This window comes from Empidonax traillii, unplaced genomic scaffold (assembly GCF_003031625.1).
Source record: "Empidonax traillii isolate 1590-97213 ecotype Southwest subspecies unplaced genomic scaffold, ASM303162v1 scaffold388:size1278207, whole genome shotgun sequence".
Taxonomy (NCBI): domain Eukaryota; kingdom Metazoa; phylum Chordata; class Aves; order Passeriformes; family Tyrannidae; genus Empidonax; species Empidonax traillii.
The window spans coordinates 1137119-1158934 of record NW_020955581.1 but is presented as its reverse complement, the minus strand read 5'-3'; the positions used below and the strand labels follow the sequence as shown (position 1 = coordinate 1158934).

The 21816-nt window shown below is 37.0% G+C and overlaps 1 protein-coding gene across 1 annotated transcript in view; it reads left to right on the top strand.

The window, feature by feature from the left end:
* PNPLA8 (patatin like phospholipase domain containing 8) overlaps positions 1 to 17796 on the top strand; it is a 37099-nt gene extending 19303 nt beyond the window's left edge. The window contains exons 9-10 of the mRNA XM_027893418.1: positions 14723 to 14918; positions 16929 to 17796. Of these exons, the coding sequence (XP_027749219.1) occupies positions 14723 to 14918; positions 16929 to 17203 (471 nt within the window). The 3' untranslated portion in view covers positions 17204 to 17796. The remainder of the gene's footprint in view (positions 1 to 14722; positions 14919 to 16928) is intronic.
* The last annotated feature ends 4020 nt before the right edge of the window (positions 17797 to 21816 follow it).

Sequence of the window (21816 nt, the reverse complement as noted above, 5' to 3'; positions counted from 1 at the left end):
GGTTTTGTATTATCAGTCAGTTGTACATTTCAATCTGAATTGAGAAGCACTCTGGCATTTCATCTGACTTAAAACTCTTCACATATGTGAAAATATTTATTTTGAAAATGGAAATTAAGTGGATTTCTTTTAGGGTCATCCTGCCTATTCTTGTCTTATGTTATCTAGCTTTTGTTGGAATTAGAGTCCTTTCACAAACTTATGACGTAGCTGAAAGGGTTATGCTTAGGGGTGACTTGTATTTGTGGAGTTCTTATGTATGACTAGATGTCTGTGCTGGAGTCATGCCTGAACTGAACTGTAGCTGTTGGCTTTATGACTCGCTTTTCCACAATCTATATAGTTCTATGTGTATTTGTGTACACACACACATGCCCTTTCTCTGGAAACATTCCAGCCTGGCTTCCTGTAACAGTCACTGTAAATGTTCAAGGGGATTGTGAAGTGTGTTAATTTTTTTTAATGAGATAGCAAATTAGTTTTGCAGTTTTTCTGATGTCATTGTTTAGAAAGATGTTTCTAGGTGCCTGAACGCTTATTTGTGCTGCTGGTGAGCTGATCTTGGTTTGTTAAATTTCCACCCAAAGTCAGCAGTTCCAAACCAAACAGCAATATTTACATTCAGGTCAATCGTACCATGCTATCTGGTTCCGCTCTGTCAAGTAGGAAAAAACAGCGCAGCTGTTGGTAGATGAGGAGAGGAGGATTAATATTCTTTGTGGTTCAAAAGAGGAACACATTAACATTCAAAGGGATTTAATCCCTGTAACATGCTTCTCCAGGAACCGTGCAAGTCAAGAGAGACCAAGTCATGATGTTACAATATAGAAGCCGTACTGCCACATGTCAGCTCTTTTATTGTGAAATGTATTTATGAAGCTCTCAACCTCTCCCCAGTCCTGCTACAAACTAGTGATTTTTTGTTTTCCTACTTCCCACCATGGGATGTTATTTCTTATATTATATATTCTTTTTTCCCCCCTTTTTTTTTTCCTGTAGTGTGAAAAAAAATTTGAGGTACTCAATGTCACTTCAGTAGACAGTAAAGTATGCTGAGGAAATTATCAGTTAATTAAAAGAGCAATGTAAGATTTAACAAAATCATTATGCACACTTCATTTACTAGGTTTTACAGCAAAAACTAAATTTGTCCCACTGGATTAATTCAAAGGGCAGCAGGGATTGTGTGTGTGTGATGGTGGTAAATTCAACAGAGCCCCAGATTTTTGTCAAATAAAATATACATATATAAAAAAAAATTATTACAAAGGGCTTGATCACCTTTTTCTTGACAGCTTCCTGTGTTTTCATTGTTGTATTACAGTACCATTTACTATAGTGCTGATGTTAATTTGTAACAGTATTCAAATAATTTTGTGTTCTTTGAGCAAGATCACATAGTGAAGCAGTTAGATTAGCACGTGGTCGGTTAGTGGAGTTTTAATAACGTAGGTGTAGCGGGATGTGAGGTGAGAATACAACCTAGAAGTAAAAATATATGTAGTACAATAGTATGTTGTAACTAAAATTTCAAGTCACACCTTCATTGAGAAAAGATATTTTGTGATTTCTTCATATTTTCAGACTTTCCCGTTCCTTCGATTAGGCAGTAAATCTGTAAAGCCACTTCATCTTTTGTAGCTTGTTACAGGAGAGGCCTTCAAAAGTGATTCGCTTAGTGGCTCCTACCCTAATTGGTTTTACACGGTAGCTTTTAAAATTAGATTCAAGGGTGCTTCCCAGGCTCTAAGAAGACACAGAATATAGGTCACATTGAAGTTCTTTTCATTCTTAGGATATGCCACGGTGATCAGTATGCACCAGAGCTTATGCAGACTCTGGTTTAGTAGGTGTATCTTGTTCTTACAATGATAGAAACAAATATTTCTTTGTTTCTCTGTCTACTTGTTGCCATACACATTTTCCTACAGCCTTCAAGGCAGTGTCTCGTACTATTTAAGCAAGAGGGAGTTTACTGAAACATGTTAGCTACATGGATATCTGCATTTATTTCTCTCTTATGGATTTTATAGGTTTGGTTAGCAGCTCTGAAGGTGGACATTCATGATGTTGTTTACCAGCCTTTGTGGAATGGCTGGTTGTTGCACCAGTAGCATTTTACAGAGCATACTGATGCAAGATTCTCCAAAGGGGCTTGCTAAGTGAGATGCTACTGGAAGATTTGTTTAGTGATGTGAGAGTGTATTTTGTTTAGTCATTTAACTTGGAAGCATTATAATTTTTGTCTCAGTTGATTCAGAGTGCTTATTTAAAAGAAAAAACCTCACTCAAATGAGCTGTATTACATTTAACTCTTTTTTTTGCTTAGACTTCTGAGTCCGTATGTCTTCAGTGGCACTGTTGACCAGATAATATTTACTGTAAAACAAATCTTGTGAAGTCTAAGGAGGCTGGGTGGAGTGAAAAATTATGAACTGAGTCAATTCAGTAACTTCTGTACAAACAATTCAAGTTGTTGCACTCAAGTTCTGATGATACCAGACACCATTTCTTAGATCAAAAAGAGCAATTTGTCAGTTCTTGATAGCTTATAGTTTCCAGTTTCCCTGGTTGTGTATTTGTCTAATACTGACTTAAATAGGGCCATATTTCCAAATGAAATAGCCTGGTGATATTCATTGCAAATAAGAACCTAAGAATGTAGTGGGAGTATTGATATACTTTTACCTCTTTCCTTAAGGAAAGCTGGTTGATGATGCATAATGTTCTGGTGTTTAATGTGAAAAATCATTTAATGTTTTGTCAGCTCCTGTCTAGCCTCTAATTTGCCTTCTTTGTTGTAATTTAGGAAACTACCCTCATCTTGCCATGGATACATGTGATAGGAATAATTTTCACCGTGAATACAAATGTGCATAAAGCCAATTAGTTCAATACTGAGTTCATTCCCATTCATTGAATAGGGCGCAATGTCTAGGCCCTATTTCCTGTACTGAGCTTCTCTTCCAATATAAGGATTAATCTGTGGTATTAATTTTCCAAATCTGAAATGATTTGGTAATCTCTTCCAAGATTCTTTGCATTTCAATGTTTCTTTTACTTGGGGTATATTTACACTGTTGTTTTTAGTAGCAGATGATTCTGGATTTTTGGTTACAGAATTCAGTTATTTCAGCTATCGCTTCCTTAGGAAAAAAAATGAGGGAAAACAGAACAAACCAGTTTCCCTCAGGTGAAATTGAGTCTTCTGTCGTGATCATCAACTGCAATAGAGGTTGTAGTTGATAAAACATAAAGATATCTTTCCTGTTGCTACTCTTGTAGAGGGTTTTTTCAGTAAGGTATCTCTTCATTTTTCTCATGGGCAGCAAATTTTTCATTTTTATTCTTAAGTTTATTCCTAGCTAATGGATAAAAATTCTCCTTGTGCCAGTACTGTTCTCTAGTTTAATTTACCTTTCTTCTTGAAGTATTTACCCTTCTGATGTTTATATACAAAACACTCATATCCTTTTTTATTTTGTTAGTCTAAATATGCCAGTCTGTCTTAATTTTGCAAAACAGACTCTTGGTCATCCTCATGGTCCTTCACTGCACCTGCTGCAGTATGAGTAATCTTTCTTGAAAGTGGACTATCCAGTATGCTGTTGGCATGACCCAAGACACATTGTGCCAAGTAGAATGATATACCAGATTCAAAATCAGGATTTCTAAATTAGAAGCAAAATTAAGATGAGTTAATTTGCTCAGGTTGTAACACTGTATTCCACATGTTGTCTTAACTGTGTCATGTATTTCCTTTTTCAGAGAAAGGTACAGCTTAGAATTACAGTTGCCTTTCTAACAGCAACAGTTGGTGGTTTAAATCATTCTGTGGTAGCTCTACTCAGAGATTTCTCATGGTGGTTCTGATTCTGACTTCATTTTGTCATCTGTCCATGTACTTCTAACTTAGGGGACTCATGAAAGCACAGAACTTTTCCTTTAGTTCTTTTCCCTCTCCACCCCCACTGTGTTAGTTTGTTAACTTGGGAAATAAAATTAAAAGAATTTTGGAATTGTGAAAACCTGACATGGATCTGTGATTTCTTGTCTGCATATGGAGGTTTTATAATGATGTGCTTCTTCAGTGCAACAACTTTTGCTTTCTCCTTATTCTGATACACTCTGCCGTATCAAATGGAGTATTTATGTGCTTCCTAACTTAAATGCTGTCAGAAAGGACAAATATTCTAGACTTGAGTAGCCTAGCATCATGTGAATCCAGAAGGGTTTTATTGAGACCCATGGGTTGGGATTTTTTGGTTGGTTGGTTTGGTTTGGGGGTTTTTTAACTGTACTCTTGAACCCTGCCCGTGCTTCACACGCATCGTAAGGAGAACCTGAGTTCGAGTCTTTGTCTGGGGTCAGTGTAGGTTCAACCATGGGCCTGGTTTATTTCCTGTGTTACACACCATGATCCTTGCTTGTCACACTACAGACAATTCATCATTTGGGAAACACAGTTAAAATATATACTGTTTTGGTTCTGTGTGCTGTTGTTCATTGCAGAGTTCATTTAATTAGCTCAGTTATGCACTTCTGGTTGAAGTTGCTAGAAGTCTTCTAGAGAGATTTCTTCTTCTAAGCCTTCCTTCCAGTTCTTTTGCATTTCTCTCCACTCTCTGTAGGCCTCTTCTGGTCCACCCCTGACAATGCACAGACTTTTAATGAAGTATCTGACAATATATTTTAATTCCAAATAATTCTTTCTTTTATGATGCCTGCTAATATGTAGCAAACTTCATCAGTACCCTGTAAGGGTACATTTTCTGTGTCTTACATCAACCCGTGAATTCAGTAATGTTTTCAGAGCAGCTGGTCATTTTCTGTGAATTAATGACTCAGTGGGATGAGTTAATAATTGAAGATAATCACCTAGGAGCCTAGCTCAGCTAACTATTGATTCTGAAGAAATGTCAAGAGCAAACATGTCTAATGTAGGGTAAAACAATGTAAAATATATTATTAAATGTTTAGCTATAGTATTGACAGTTCTCAGAAGCATTTAACATGACATTTGTGTATATGACAAGTGTATTGTGGTGTTGCTAGTTTTTTAGGAGGAAAAAATGGTAAATACTGCATGGGAAAATAGTTGTACTGAAAAGGAAGCTTTTCAATAAACTGTCAAACTTTATTAGATTTTTTTTTTCTTTGTTGTGATCTCATTCTAAAGTCTCTTTTTAACTCATATAGTAGAAGTACAAATGTAGCTAATACACATCTTTAGGTTTGGTTTTTTTTTTTAATTGTCAAAGACTGCAGTAATGGAAATTTTAATATTGGTGTGACTCAATACTATACATACAAATGCATTTAATTTTCATATTCTGTACAAATGTTTTCTAAAGAATCTTCTCCTTTACCAGTTCAAGGGGAATCCCTTTTTCAGTGCATGTTTTAGAGCTGTGACAAGTAACTTCTTAGGTGTTTATTTTTCTAGTGTCTGAATAGAGAAATCATAATTTGGAGATAGCATTTCAAAGTAATGAGTACAAGATATTTATTTCAGGCATTTAAAGCAGTAGGTCTGTCTCTCCTTAAATAAGGGAATTGGTTCTTTCTGTAATTGTTAGAAATTTGGTGTATAAAAGGATTGCATTAATATCTGTCTCCAATTAAGGCCTCCGTTGGGAATCAGCATAGTGCAGAATATATTATAAATTGTATGTAGTTGACCCAATAGCCTCCCTATCAGCATGATTATAAATTAAGGATGGATCTTTCCAAATAAATTGGATGAAATGTTTGTGTAAAGAGAGAACTGCGTGTCATTGTGTGCATTATGGAAAATTACCTAATTTATTAAAAACGTTTTTTCACTCATCTCTCATAGAGCAAAGTGGATCAGACACACTGTTAGATGAAGCTAAAGCAAATTGTTTTAAGACATATACATTTTAGATGGAGATTTTTTAGAAATATTGGCACCACCATCCATAGCTTATTAGCAGATAAAGAGGAAGCAGTTCTGTTTCTGTCCTGCTCCATGTTTATAAAACATCATATATTTTGTCAAATACTTGTTTAGAAAAATAAAGATTTCCTGTCTTACTGGGAGCTCTTATTCAGTTTCATCCTCAGTGGCGCTGTGTCCAGACTGACTGATTTCTCCCAAGAGAAGAACCATAATTAATGTATATTTCAAACATTTTTGTATATATTTAAAAGAACAGCATGATCATGTAAGCTTTGTATTGAGGACAGTGTATTTGTGCTGAATGTTGTAGGGGTTAGTTTATTTACTGTTAAGTCTGAATGTATAGATTCCTTTCCCCCAAAGCATATATTAAAAACTGTCATTTGTTAGCCCAGTTATACTTGAATGGGCAAGCCTTAAAGCCTTAGGGTGGATGTAGTGACATTTTCATAATGGGTGCCCATTGCAGGGAGAGGATTAGGCTGGGATGTGAATCTTGAAGTTATCTGTATTGATTGGTCTTCTGGGTAGTGAAAGAATTTTTCCATTTCTCATTCCGGTCTTCTACTCTGAGGATATTTGCTGCTACTTATATAAATGTATTGAGCCGATTTTACAGAATGATTTGGCAAGGTGTACCCATTTTACTTATAAACTAGAGTAAATGTTTTTATAGTAGTTATCTTAATTTTTCTAAGCAGCAGCCCCTTGTTGTAATGCAGAAACTCTTCAAACTCCTCATTTGCAGCAACAAACCTTATCTTTAATCTGTGTATTTATTACATTTATGTTGACTTTAACCATAGAATTTAAAAAATACTTTTCAGAAGTCCATTCAAAATCTTAGCCTGTGATAGCTCTGTACTAATTCTGTCTCTGCTTTTTCTCAAAGACAATGAAAGTAAACAGCAGAACAGTTCTGTCAGAGTGAACTAAAATGCGAAGCATGTCTGTATAGGCATTGAGGTGATTACTATGGAGCAAGCGAATGCAGCTTCCAAATATCAGACTTAGCTTTCTTACGTTATATATTCTTAACAGTGCTAGGTTATTTTCTTTACAAAATTTAGCATCATTTAAGTGAAACTGTGCAACACACAAGATGTTACGCAGAACGATTACAGGGCACAACCTGAGTCTGACAGAATTAGGAAATGCAGTAAGAGCCTATGAGTGTAGAGAGTGTTCTGAACTTGTGGGAAACAACTGCCCTGCCCACGGTAAAGTATGGTTCAAACTGTTTTTTTAATTTTAATATCTTAATTTTAAATAACTGTTTTCAAAGTATTGACTTAAATATGTCCCTGGTGACTTGATACACATTCACCATAATCATTTAAGTGGGATAAGATTTTCAGAAAGTTCTGTGCTACTAGGCTCCCAAGGGCTCTAGAGCACTTTGTTTGAGACCTCCCAATCTATTTTCCTTCTGATGGTAGAATTTGCACCCATCTGTTTCACAATATTTAACCAGGCCTTTCTTTACCCCTAGAACTAGGCAAGCAGGGTATCTCCACCAGAGTGTTTTTATTGGAACATATGCTTACAGAAGGTGCCTTTTCCCTACTATAAGTCATTTTAGGATCTGTTAGTCAAACCACAAGGGAGCCTTGCCTGACTATTTTGCAACTGTCAAAACATTAGTAGAAAATATTAGCTACAGCTTTTGACTTGTTACCAAACCCTAAATATATGTCACAGTTGCATAAGGAATTTTTGTAAAAAGTCTTTATGAAAAAAAAAGAATTGACTTAATCTGGGAGTTAGCTGGTAGAATATTAAATAACACATAACAATTGAATGTTTACTACTTTGAAAACCTTTGACAAAAGACTGAAAATAATTTCCTAGTCCCTGAGTTCACTGCTTTGCTATCACTAACAAAATTGGGTTTTTATGATTACCAAGTTCCATTTAAAAATTAATTTATTTAATTACTTCTATTATTTTTATTAGAAATTTAAAAAGACCACCTTCTTCTCTACTGTCTGCTTACATGATGTCATTGGGGGAGTTACCCTTTTTCAGTACTAGCTTGCATTAGCGTTCCTACTATGGCACTTTGTGTTTGGTGTACTGCCAGCAAATGAAGTTGACTCAAGTGTGGGGTGGTTTTGCAAAGTTCAGCATATGAAGAAACATCTGGTACTTGCCAGTGCACTGACCGTGGCAGCAGAGAACACAAAAGGGAAGGGGTGACTCATGTATGTTTGGGAAGTGAAAAAGACAGCTTGTGATTGGATTGAGAACTGGCTGAAAGAGAAGAGACTGTGAAAGGTAGGGAAGGCCAGGCAGCCTAAGAATGGGAGAAGGCAGAATAAGGGATCTGCCCTGGCTCTTTGCCCAGCATGGAGTCCTGTGTCCAAACTTAGGCCAGTTGCACCAGTTGCACCTTTTTGTGGATCAGTAGTCATTTGAAGAGTCCCTGTAAGTTGCCCTTTCTGTTACAGATTCCAAGATGTGAATCATAGACTCGTTTAGGCTAGAAAAGACCTTTAAGATCATCAAGTCCAACCATTAACCCTGCTCTGCCAAGTCCACCACTAAGCATTGTCCCGAAGTGCAGGGGTTTGAAGGGCTACATCATGTCTTTTAAATAACTCCAGGGATGGTGACTCAACCACTTCCCTGGGCAGCCTGTTCCAAGGCCTCACTACTCTTTTGGTTTTTCTTAAATGTTCAACCTAAACCTCTCTTGGCACTACAAATGTTTGTGTTTTCCACATGACTGAGACTAGACTGACAAAGTTCAATTTCTAATAAGAATGGCTTTTAAAATGTAATTTTGTTTTACAGATAAAATAACATGCACATATGATTCATACATTATTTCCTTTAAATAGAGTAGAACCTTAGGAAAATTGGAGGAGTACATGGCCTTGGGGGGGTCATTGGTCCAGCCCCTGTTCAAAACAGGCTAAACCTCAAAGTTGGGTTGGGTTGCTAGAGGCTTTGCCCAGTTTAGTTTTGAAAATATCCAAGGATGGAGATTGCACAGCTTCTCTGGCTCTTATTCTGTACTTTTTGAAGGAGCCTGGCTGTTTCTTCTCCCACTTTAGGTAGTGGAAGACTGTGATTAGATTCCTCCTTAGCTTTCTCTTTTTTCCAAGGCAAGCAAACCTAGTTCCCTGCATCTCTTCTCATATGTCATATTGTTCAGCCCCCAAACCACTTAGTGGTTCTTTACTGTATGTGTTCCAGCTTTTCAGTGCCTTGTAACTGGGTGTCCAAAGCTGTATATAGTATCTGTCTGCAGTTTGACCTTGTGATTGCTGAATAAAAGGGGATAATCACTTCACTTGATCTATTGGTTTTGCTTTAGATCAAGTGTATGTTGATAATGTAGCAATTTACCCAATATTCTGTTCATATTCTCTCTCTTTTTCTTTGTGCACACGGGCAGTACCATACCATAGTGATAGAGCAAACAAAATAGATGAAAGGAGGGACACAGTGAAGACATTCCCATCTCTCAAAAACAAACTGATAAACTTACTAGGAACCGAAAAGGTTTGGGGCTGTGCATAAAGTCAGTGATGCTTTGTAGAATTTGAGTTGCACCTGTAGCTTATAGTATAATTTTAAATATCAGTTTAGAGCAACAAGAGTTTTACACCATCATATGTGGTATAAAGATCCTTATTTTGTCTGTATTAGTTTGTTTTAAGATTAAACAAGAATTCAGATTGCATCTCTGTGCCCGTAGATCAGAAAAATGGCCTTGTTTACTTCCAGTTGTGTAATTGCACGGAAATTTAAAGTGGGAAGTAAGGTCGTAGAAACTAACATGGAAGAGGAAGCTGTTGTGTTAGTTACCAAGACATTCTGTACTACTGGCAATCATTCAGTCTTTTGGTTATATTGCATTTTGGTTAATGTATTTTTATAAACATATTCTAAAAGCTCAGTGCTTATAATAGAAATATATTAAATGATATGTTATAAATAATTTAGATTAACTTATATACTGTTGTATAGCTATAGAACAACGGAATCAGAAAAAAATTTAAGACACCAGATTCAGCAGTTCTCCAAAACAAATTGTCAGGCTAAATACACAGAAATTTGGAGCAAGGATCAGTGAAATTTCTTGTGATTTCAGTATCTTATGTGTAAAACCACAAAGTTGATCACTTGGAATTCTGTTCCAGTGTCTCAAGGACAGGCATGGAGGAGGATATGTCAAGATGTCTTAAAGTTACTTTTAAAAAAATTAGATCTGCCTTTCATATTTTTGTATTGCTAGTTTGACAGGAAGGACTTTTTTCCAGTTTTGTGAAGATAAAGGAATTATTTAGAATCAGAAAGGATAAGTTCTATTGTTTAATATTCAGAATGGAAAATTCTTTGTTTTTGGTTTTTTTTAGAATTCACATACATGTGAAACCATTGTAACTAATTTTAAAACTTGTGAAAATACTTTTTCACAGGAATTTCAGCTTTTGACCTGTGGTTTCTGGAGCTGCAGAATTAAATAAGTTACTGCAGTATTTCTTTCAGTGAGTCCTTAATAGTACATTTTAACTAATAGCTTTTTTTTACTGCTTTAGTAGTTCATCATTGTAATCCAAAGAGCAATATGATGAACACCACTTTTTTAACAGTGTAATCTGATTTGAAGGACAGTATTGATCGGGATGTGGTCATTATCAACCATTATTTGTTTGAAGGGGAAGGAAAAATATCAACTGCCCTCCTCACTGGGTTCTACTTCAAACTTTCAAAAAATGACACGTATCTATTATCTATATAAATGTGAGAAGTTATGTGTCTAAATTGAAAATTATTAGGAATTTGCTGTCATTACAAGAAACCTAAATTGGACAATGGGCAATGATTTCCATATTTAAACAAAGCTGTTCTCATCACAAACTGAATGTGGTATGTGTAGGTACGTGTACTTTATGTTCTTTTGATCTTTTCTTTATTAGTGTTACAAAAATATTGTAGTATTCTGGTATTATAAAGCCCCTAACTTCTGATAACGCTGATGAAGCAGTCATGTGTAATTTATTTATATTCACAAGATCAGTGAATATTATTCTGTAAGCATGTTTTCAACCTAGGATTTAAAGAAGGAAGGTAAGCACCACTAATATAACTATGATGATTTTAGATTAAGATTTGTGGGGAGTTATATAGAGGACAAAAACATCCTTGTGTTTAGTTTTCTGTGTAGAAGCTAATTTAAACATAAGCAAAGGATAATGGGCACTGAAGACACCATTCATTTTAGCAGTGTTTTTCGTGTTTTGAGCAGAACGGATGGTATCCAGGAAGAGTTCAAAGAGCTTTTTGTAGGCTGAAATGAAAGCCTAATTAAAAGAAAGCAAACTCAAAAAACTAAGCTCAGTAATCCTGGTTTTACTTATTTATCTAGCACAGCTGTAGTTAAAAGGAGTTTTCTGTAAAATGTTTATCAACTCCAAAACCTTTTTTATTCTAAGCTATTCCTGAGTAGAATTGCTTTTCTTTATTATTCTAGTAATGTGATGGTCAGATATGGGATAGAGGGAGTTCAGGGAGCTTTAGAATAAGGGGACCCTTGCATAATGCTTATTGAAGTCAATATTCTGTTTCTTTTATATTTGACATGTTTGTATAGATTTTGAATGAATATAAAGTTATTCATCTCTGCTCTTGATAATATTTTCAGCTTAAGTCTTGTCTTTATAACTGCTCCCTTCAAGGCATTACCAATATAGAAAGTTCTATTGAATTCAGATTCCAAAATAATCTATTTATTAGCTGGAGTCAAGGTCATTTTACTTTCAAGAAGTGTTGAACCTCCTTTTTGTGATTCACTGGATCAAAATTTCATTGTCTGAATGCTTCTCAGACTTACTGTCAGTCGCACTGATTCTTTTTAGTCCTAAAGTGGTTTATCCCAGTTTTTCCATGTTGCTAGCAAAAGTTATCTCTCCTCAGTTCCAGAGTAGCATTTGTTCCTGGTAGTATTGAGATGAATTATGATCTTCAGATTACTTAGAGACACCTTATGTTCCCTGGCCTGATACTCAGAGGGCCTTGAATCATCCTGAGACCTGATAAAAGGACAATACAGAAGAGCTCAAGCCACCAAGGAGATTTCTCAAGTTCATTGATGACAGCAGCATTTACAGTTGATGGAGGAACCAACAAGGAAACGTGCTGTGCTGGAACTGGTGCTTACAAAGAATAAAGAACTGGTCAGGGCTGTGAAAGTTCGAGAAAGCCTTAGCTACAGTGACCACGAGAGCATGGAGTTCAGGATCCTAAGAGAAGGGAGCAGGGAAAAAAGCAGGACTATAGCACTGCATTTCAGAAGAGAGCAGACTTGATCCTCTTCAGAGCTCTGTTTGGAAGGATCCTATGAGCTTAAAGAGAGAAGCAGTCCAGGAGATCTGGCTGATACTCAGTGATCACTTCTCCAAATTCAGGAGGGGACCACTCCAACCAGTAGGAAATCAAGGAAAAGTGGCAGGTAGGGCAAGCAAGGAGGCCCTAACTGAACTCCAGCATAAAAAGGAAGTGTACAAAAGGTGGAACCAGGGGCAAGTGACCCAGAAGGGGTATAGATCTCCTGACCAGTCTTGCAGAGATGGGACTAGAAGAGCAAAGGCTAGCCTGGAGGGGATGTGAAGGGCAACAACAGAGGATTCTACAAGTACACAGACAGCAAAAGAAAAACTAGGGAAAAGGTGGGCCTGCTACTGAATGGGGCAACACAGCTTATGACAAGTGATGTGGAAAAGTCCAAGATGCTTTAATGCTGCCTTTGTCTCAGTCTTTGCCAGTAAAAATGACTTTGAGGAATCCCAGACCCCTGAAGCAAGAGGGAAAGTGGTGCAAGGAGGACTTGCACTTGGTGGAGGAGAACCATATTTGGGAGCAGTTAAATGAACTGGTCATACATAAATTCATAAGCCTAATGGGTTGCACCCATGAGTGCTGATGGAGCTGGCTGATGTAATTGCAAGATGACTCGAGAGTTTTTAAATGGTCCTGGTGATTGGGAGTGCAGATATTATTCATGTCTTCAGGAACAGCAAGAAGAAAGTTCTGGGTAACTACAGGCTAATTGACTTCAGCCCAATCCCTTGGGAGGTAAGAACGGAAATCCTCCTGAAAAGGAATTCTAAAGTCATGAAGGACAAAAAGGTGATCGTGAGTAGTCAGTATGGATTTACAAAGTGGTTTACCTGTGATTTACCAACCTGGTAGCCTTCTGCAATTGGTGGACAAGTGGAAAGCTTCAGATGTTGTCTATGACAGCTTTGGTAAAGCCTCTCATAAAGTGGGGATTAGATAAATAGACAGTGAGGTGGATGCAGACTAGCTGAATGACCAGGACCCAGGGATTGGGATCTGTGTCACAAAGTTGAGTTGAAAGCAAGTCACTAGAGGTGTTCCTGGGGGTCAGTACTGGGGAAAATTCTATTTAACATCTTCATTAGTGAACTGGGTGATCAGAGTGCACCTTCAGGAATTCCATGGATGATGCAAACATGAGAAGAATGGCTGATACATGAATGGTTGGACCACCTCTCAAAGGGACCTCAGCAAGCTGGAGAATTCTCGTGAAGTCCATAAAGGGGACTGGCAGAGTCCTGGCTCTGTGGAGAAATAACCCCATGCACAAATCCACACTGAGTTGTAAAGCAGCTTAGCAGAGAAGGACCTGGGGGTGCTGGTGGACAAGAAGCTGAACATGAGCAATGCACACTTGTGGTGAAGAAGGCCAACAGCATCCTGGGCTGCATTACCAGCAGTGCTGCCAGTGGTCCTGCCTCTCTGCACTGCTGAGGCCACAGGTACCCAGTACGAGAGACATGGGCATACGGGGATGAGTCCAGTGCAGGGCCTCAAAGATCATTAAAGGACTGGAGCATCTCTCGTAAGAGAGACTGAGGCAGCTGAGATTATGCAGCCTAGAGAAGAGAAGGCTCAGGGGGGAACTTATCCATGGGTACAAATAAAGGATGGGAAGGAATGAAGATGAGGGAGCTATGGCCTTCCCGGTAGTGCCCACTGGTAGGACAAAAGACAATGGCATAAATACATGAAATTCCATCTGAACACGGGAAAAACTTTTCACTGTGAGAGTGGTCAAACACTGGAACAGGGGTTTTGGAGTCTCCATTTGTGGAGATACTCAAAATCCAAGTGAACATGGCATTGGGCAGCATGCTGTAGCTGAACCTGCTTGGGCAGGGGGTTTGGACCAGATAAGCTCAACAGGTGCCTTTCAACCTAAGTGATTTTCCATGTCATAAATCCAGCCTATAGCTAGCATCCTTTGTAATGACTGTGCTTACAAAGTAGCTTTGGCCAAGCTTAGCTCTTGTGATTTTTTTTTTTAAATTTATTTTAGAATTTGCAGGTAGTGATTTAGATTTTGTTACAGAATATGTCCTTGTGATATCAGTAATAAGCATTTTGAGGCACAGACTTTTTGATTGTTTGAAATTGTCAGTATGCATATCTGTCTTACCAAGAAGGTCTTCAAAAAATGAACTTCTTCAGATACTCCAGTGGATGCTGCTGTTTCAACCTACCTCTTCTATATAATGCTCCCAACAGTAGAACCAAGCACAGCCCCAGCAGCTGCTCTGACAGTGTCCGTGAGCCTGGGAGGCTGAGCTATGCAGCTGCTGCATAGCACAAAAAGAAAATTGCACTGAAGCTTGAAATTAATGCTTGTTGAATTTAATTGGTTCTGTATATTAGGGCTATGCTAGTTTGATTTATAGTTGCAGTTTCTTTTATGACCATATGTTATGTATAGTACCAATATTTGTATTTCTCTTTAATTTATAGGATGGAGGTCTGCTTCTGAATAATCCTTCTGCACTGGCAGTTCACGAGTGCAAGTGTCTCTGGCCAAATGTTCCACTGCAGTGTTTGATATCACTGGGCACTGGTCGATATGAAAGTGAGGTGAAGACCAATGTCACACACACCAGTTTGAAAGCCAAACTCACAAACGTTATCAACAGTGCAACTGATACGGAAGGTTGGTGTCTTAAGATTTGTATTGTGACTGTGTTCAGTTTTATGTTTCTTGGAATTATAGTTCCAATGCAGAGAGCAATCTGCAACTTTTTGTCTTTTCCCTTCTCATCTCTACCAGCTCCATGAAACGAATTGAAGCATGTCTTGTTGTAGTTCTTTATGTATGATGTTTTGGTACCAGTATTAGAGGTTTTCTGGAGATGAATATTTTTCTTAGCCTGTTTTCCTTCATCTTCACTATGCTGTGGCTAAGCTCTTTTAGTTTATGTGTTCTCAACTGTTAATATGAGGTTGATTTATCAGAATCACAAAGATAATCTAATAGAATTTATACAAAGTGATACATTTTTACTTATGCTTCAGGATAAAGGCATACTCAGGAATTTATTTGGAAATCCTACTTTCCTACATTTTATTTATTTTTCATGTAACAAAGAAATGCTTAATAGTTATATAGAACATTGATTTTCAACAGCTCCAGAAGAAGAATTTTATTTATGATCTCTTTTTATATGTGCTTTTATACTTGAACTTTTCCAAGGACTAGACTGTATCTGCCAATGGTCATGACTTCCATTGCTGCCAGAAAGAGCCAAGCATCTGTTTACCAAAATAAACTTGGTTCCTAGATGAGAGTACACTGGAACTCTATCACTAGCAGTTTACATCTGTTTTGTTTTTACAAACAGGAAATACTGATAAACAGCTGCTTTCTCCCCCACCCCACCCCTTACAAAGGAAACAGATACTGCAGAAAGGGAACAAGAAATGCTCTTACGGCCCAGATCCCTTACTGCATATCTTTGTCACCTGACTGTCATTAGTAAGAAAAAGCTAGATTTGGGTTGCCTTTTGGGTTTTGCACACTCGTGGAAAGGCAGTGGGAATTGTGAGAAGGAGATATGTGGTGTCCACTTCCTGTCAAGGGAAGAAAAAGTTTATTGCAGATGAAAAACGAGGCAAGAAATTAGATGGGGAATAGGAGGAGAAAGCACATTGTAGAGACCAAAGGTGAGGAAATGGAAAGCGGGGGAGAGTAGATTTGAGAACTTATATTATGAGGGGAAAAAGGGGGAGTATTAAATAGGACTGGATGTGGCGAGAAAAGAACAGACATAGCTGAGTAATTTGTGAGAGGAGAGGCCAAGCTAAGAAGATTTCAGGTTTACAAGAATCTTTTGCTGTGATCTTAGCCAGGATATTTTTTTCACTTTAAATTTTTTATGACAGTAGGTGTTTAAATGAATGGAGGAATATGGTAAGAATGCAAAGAAGATAAAACTAGAATGAAAGCTGAAGGAAGTCATAGAAATGCAATTTTAAGGGAGCCAACAAAGAGAAGAGAGATGTAAAGGGAGAGAGAAAACAGATTATAAAAGAGAAGAACATACAAATGCATTATTTAGGCAGTTTATTATTATACTAGTTAACTGAAGTCTAGTAGTTTAACTTGAACATTTTAAATTAAATGAATGTTAAATTCAAACCCCAAATCTGTAGTAATATATAAAAAATTAATTAGTTGCAAACAAAAGAAGTTTTAATCCCACATATTTTTACTTAGCAGTCTTTGAGATTATGGAAGAACTTGTTTCTGTGGTTTTCATAACACCTTCTTCTCTTAGTACCGAGTGTAACAAATCATGGGTATCCTGAATGGGAATATGTAAGTTACATTCCTGCTCTTCACGATGTGCTCTCACTTGTAAAGGAATGGAATGTAATTAAAAATCTAGATAGCTGCAAAGCCTACTTAATTGCCATACCAGTAAAGTTGTCTTGGAATGAGAGATTAAGCTTTTCCAGAGTAAACAGAGTTGCAGGGACATTCACAAAGCTTCTAATGAGAAAGGGGTTTTGATAAGGCTGTGGTGGAAAAATGTTTACTCAGCAAAGCAGCACATATTTACTCTTACTGTGTCACTCCAGAGCAGTTGTTGTTCAGAGCACTTGTAGGACCATTTGTCTCTCATGTGAATATAACTGTTTCCTTCGTTTGTTTTCAATACAGAAGTTCACACCATGCTGGATGCACTGTTACCTCCAGATACGTATTTCAGATTTAACCCTCTTATGAATGAGGACATAGCTCTGGATGAAAGTCGTAAGGAAAAACTCAATCAGCTGCAGACAGATGGAATTCGCTACTTAGAACGAAATGAAGAAAAATTGAGAAAAGCTGCAAAAATATTAACACAAGAAAAATCAGCTTTGCAGAGGCTTCAGGACTGGATGAGATTAAAGGCTGACATGTATGAAGGCTTTCCTTTTTTTTCCAAATTGTGAATATGTAATGCATGAAAGATAAATTTAAATCTTGTTCCAGAAAATCCATTTGGTACTGTAAGGGAAGAATGTTTATTCAAGGTAAATGACATCTTTGGAAAGCTATCAGAATACCACAGAAAGCAATTTAAGATGGCTGTTTTGTGCACACTTACTTGTTACAAGGTTTTATGGTGTCAATTATTTTTTGAACTTAATGGATTTTACTGTTGCTCTACTTAAGTTTCTTCAAGCTGGTAAAACTGAAAATTATGAAAACAATTGTGCAATGCATTTTTGGATGTATGTACCATAATTATGGTGGCAGAAAACCTTTATTTATCAATTACCAGGCTTATTCAAAATTAACAAATAAAAAATCCTCATTCACTTTATTGTAGGTAATATTCCTCTTAGGCTCTTATGTAGCCAGTGAATTTAATAGCAATGTAATGTTACTACAAAAACTTTGCCTATGTTAATTGCACTTTTACACTGGAAAGATAACATTTAATTTTTTTTTTATTTTAATGGATTTTGTACATAACTGTGTCGAGTAAGATGTTTGGATGACTTATGTAAATGGCCTATTAAATTATCGGAATTAACTGATATTTTTAGAACTTTCTTCTTATTTTTTATGGGGATAACTTCCAGTTAATTGATTCATTATTTGAAAATAATCCCAAACCCCAAAACTTCACTTGACCAACTATTCCAGTCACAGGATAAAGAAAATAAAAGCATGCAGTAGTTCACATGAATGAGCAGCTTTTTTGATAAAAGCTTCAGTTTTGGCTGCCAAACTTCAGGTTTATCTGGTCAAGAAGAAAATTAGCATGAAATTGGAACATGAAATACTCTGCATTTCCTTTTGTCTTCTAACTTCCAAATATGCATTCTCCTGAAATTATCTCAGAGCTGTGAAGTTAACATTTAGATCTTACTACAATCTTACTGCCCATTCCTTTGCAACTTTCTGTGTATGCCATGGGTGGGGTGTGGTGTGCTGTGACAACATAGTGTGTCAAACAGCATTGTCAGCCACATGAAGGTACATGGGAGTGCTTCAAAATGGTGCAGTGAAATTTGAGTTAGACACATCAACGGTCACGTGTTGGGCACGTACCCATTAATATGGTTGTTTGCCAGGTGCCTGAGTGAGTTTTTGTCTCCTAGTAGGCAGCTACAGTGCATTTTTATCTACTAAAAACAACATTTTGATAGTCACCCTCTGTATTTTTTGTCTTGCAGCATTGAAAATGTTATTAGACTGCCTTTAGGAAAGGATTTTGAGGAAGGCAGCTGAGATCCTTTGTTTTTCTTGGAGCTGTTGAATAGTATCCTGTGCCTGTGCAAGAAAACATTGGATTGAGATGTTCTCTTTTTTTAATTTGACATATTTTTGATTTTTACCTGTGTCATTTTACTCAGATATCCATACTTTTCTGGTTCTCCCTCAGTTCACTGCCTTGTGTTTGCCAATGAAGCTGGTAACTGTTATTAGTGCATAATGTAGCCTTCACCTTTTTTAAATTGTTCCCAATGCAAACAAATTCTGGGTGCATAAGGACTACAGAAGCCTTTGTCATTCAGTGTGTGAGGAAGGGAAAAGAGAAGAAATGGAGAGAAAGAAAAGTTAAAAAGAGCGATTTAAAGACAAGTGAAAGAATGTATGTTGTTTATCCTTCCCTTTTTTAAAATATAAGCGCTAGAAGTAATGCTTTGAGTCAGGCAATAAAGATACTAAAAAGGAAAGTTTTATGATCTTAATGCAACTTTCATTCATACAACTTACCTTTTTCATTCCGATTACTAAGAACTGAGTAAAAGTGTAACAGGAGATCAAACTTTTTCTATAGGTGTGAGATAATTGGAGCATATAAAAAAGAAATTATTCTAATGAAGGCACCTTGTATAGAGTGGAACTGTGCTGCCAGCATCCTAAGTCAAAACAGACAATATCAAGTAGTCTCATGTAACAACACACATAAGACACTTCTTTCCCTGGCAAAGAGCAGAGTCACAGCATCATCTGTAAGATACCTGAATTCATGTTTCCAGTCACAGCTTTTTGGGGCAAGTATTATTTAAGAAAACACGTACCTTTAGTGAACAAAGTCATAACATTTCCATTTAATTTTTTTATACAAATAAAACCTCCTCATGGAGGGAGGCATTTATTTCCATTAGGGCAAGATTGGGATTTGTGATGACACTGGTTTTGCTGGAAGCTACTATCTTATCATCATTCACCCTTATTTCCTCCTCTTCAGTGCTGTAACAATATTTTCCTTAGGTGTGGCTTTTAAAAGTATGTATGGAATTGAGTTGAGCTATAGAGTAATTAATTCAGACTGGTTTAGGCCACTGTGTATATAAATTCACAAGATGCGTGTATCGAATCCTTTCATACTAAACTCTTTGATCCTCAGTGCCACAAGTGCCACAAGGCACTAATTAGGAGTTTCCTCTCTAGACCACTTTCAAATGTGGAAGTGCAACAGTTGTATCACTTGAGCTGTAATTAGTCTTTAGTTACTTCAAAAAAATATTAGCAGTTTGCAAGGAATCCGAACTATTGTGGGTGTGTTCCTACAATATATAAAGTAAAATTATTTTCAGGAAGTTTATTAAGACATTAAGACATGGATGTGGAATTCTGCATAATACTCTAACAGAAGAAAATGGAATAGGAAGAACTGTAGAGGAATCAGGACTGGCTAAGTAAGGAAATAAGGAAAAAGAATTTTAAATTAAGGGAGTTTGTTGATAGTGAGCAGGGGGATTAGTACTGGGTCAAGTACTAGCAGATTTTAACTGATCATTTGGATGGGCCAAAGAACATAATTCCCTTTACAGATGAATCTAGGAGGGCTCATGAATATTTTGAACAATAGGATTTCAGTGTGGCATGGATTTGAGAACAGCTAGAATGAAAAAAGTGCCTCTGAAGAATAAAGATGTAAAATTAACACTGGGAAAAGGAGTATTCTGATACAGAACACATTAAATGAACTCTGCTTTGGAAAAGTAGCCTTGGGAATGCTGTTATCCATTTAAAAAACTGAAATTGAGTCAGCAGTCACAGCTACCAAAATAACAGGTGTATCAGTACACGAGAAAATTCCTTGGCCAGGAAAATGTGAACAAACCTGGAAAACTTAGATGAACATGAATTTTGAATCTCGAATAAGCAGTAACAAGAAGGTAGTGAGATAAGCATTTTAGGTTGCTTGTGCATTTGGAGGATACAAGGTTTGCTGATCAGATGAGTGTTGCCATTTGAAAACGTGCCAGGTTTGTATCCTGGAAAGAAAATCAGAAAGTTTACTGGTGTCCCTCCCCATGGCAGGGGGTTTGCAACTAAGATGATCTTTAGACTCTCTTCCAACTCAAGCCTTTCTATGATTTCTTTGATATGCTTTAGTTGAATGAGTTGAGGAAGTGATAATGTCAATTGTAAAATTGGCATAAATGTCTTTGCTCTGGTTTTGAAAGGCAGGAAGGAGTCCAGACCGGGAAATTAAAAGGTGTAGGCATAAAATAATCTTCCTTTATGCAAAGTCAGAAAGAGAAGAGCCTCTTAAGTTTTTCTTAGATGACCTTTAGGTCACCTCTTAGTTTCTAATTATCTATGCAAAAGGAGATAGTAATTGGAGAAAGTTTCATTACCAAAGAAAAGTAAAACTTTTAAATGTTGAAGTGTGATCACTTTAAGATACTTTCTGTCAATGTCCGTTTCAACAGTGATATGAAGATATCGATTCTATTGTACAAGCTGTGGGCAACAGCAGTGAATATAATTATAGTTTTGATCAGAGCTATTAGAGAAAGAGATATTCAGACTATAACAGATGCAAAAAAGGGCTGCCAAAGGGAAGATTAAGAGAGTGCAGTTTGTTTCATCTAACAAAACAAGGGCTGGAAGGAGAGTATGTGCTACTGTGTAAAAATACTTCAAGAAGGAAAAGATGGTAGGCTAAAATCAAAGGTGCTCACACTTAGCCAGAAAGTAAATTTAACCAAAAAGTGAAAGGTGTTTTACACAGAATGGCTATACAGAGACTTAATAAAGCAGAATAAAATTTTCGTGTGAGTTTTAGAACCTGAGCTTCTGAATGAGGTTCTGTAACACACTGTGAGAATGGCTGCCAGTCTCAGTGGCCAGCTGAATCCTTCCTAACCCATGTGGCAGCTGAGAACTTGTTAATCCCTCATATATATCAGAATCCATAGGCTTGTGGAAGTGTCTAACAGCTCCCACTCATTAGGTCTAATGTATAAGTATTATGTCTTATCTTTGATCTATCACTTGTGTTTAATTTATTTTGCTTTCCTTCCCTAGCTGCTAAAGGGAGCTGATACAGGTTGAAGACATGTGACAGGTGAAGGAAAAATCTGGTGTGTGCATCCTACTCATTGGCACCATTGATTTTTCATCTGAGATTAAAATATTTTCATGCTGCTGGGTCAACAAATAGTGCTGATTTTCTTTTACTAAAAGACTGTTCTCAAAATGACAAATCCAAACATAATCTGTTGCAGGAGAGGGATGTGTTAAGGCTTCCTCTTTCTGCTTAAGGACTGCACTCCCAGGCCAGCTGTGATACAAACCTATAGTCTTTTACATT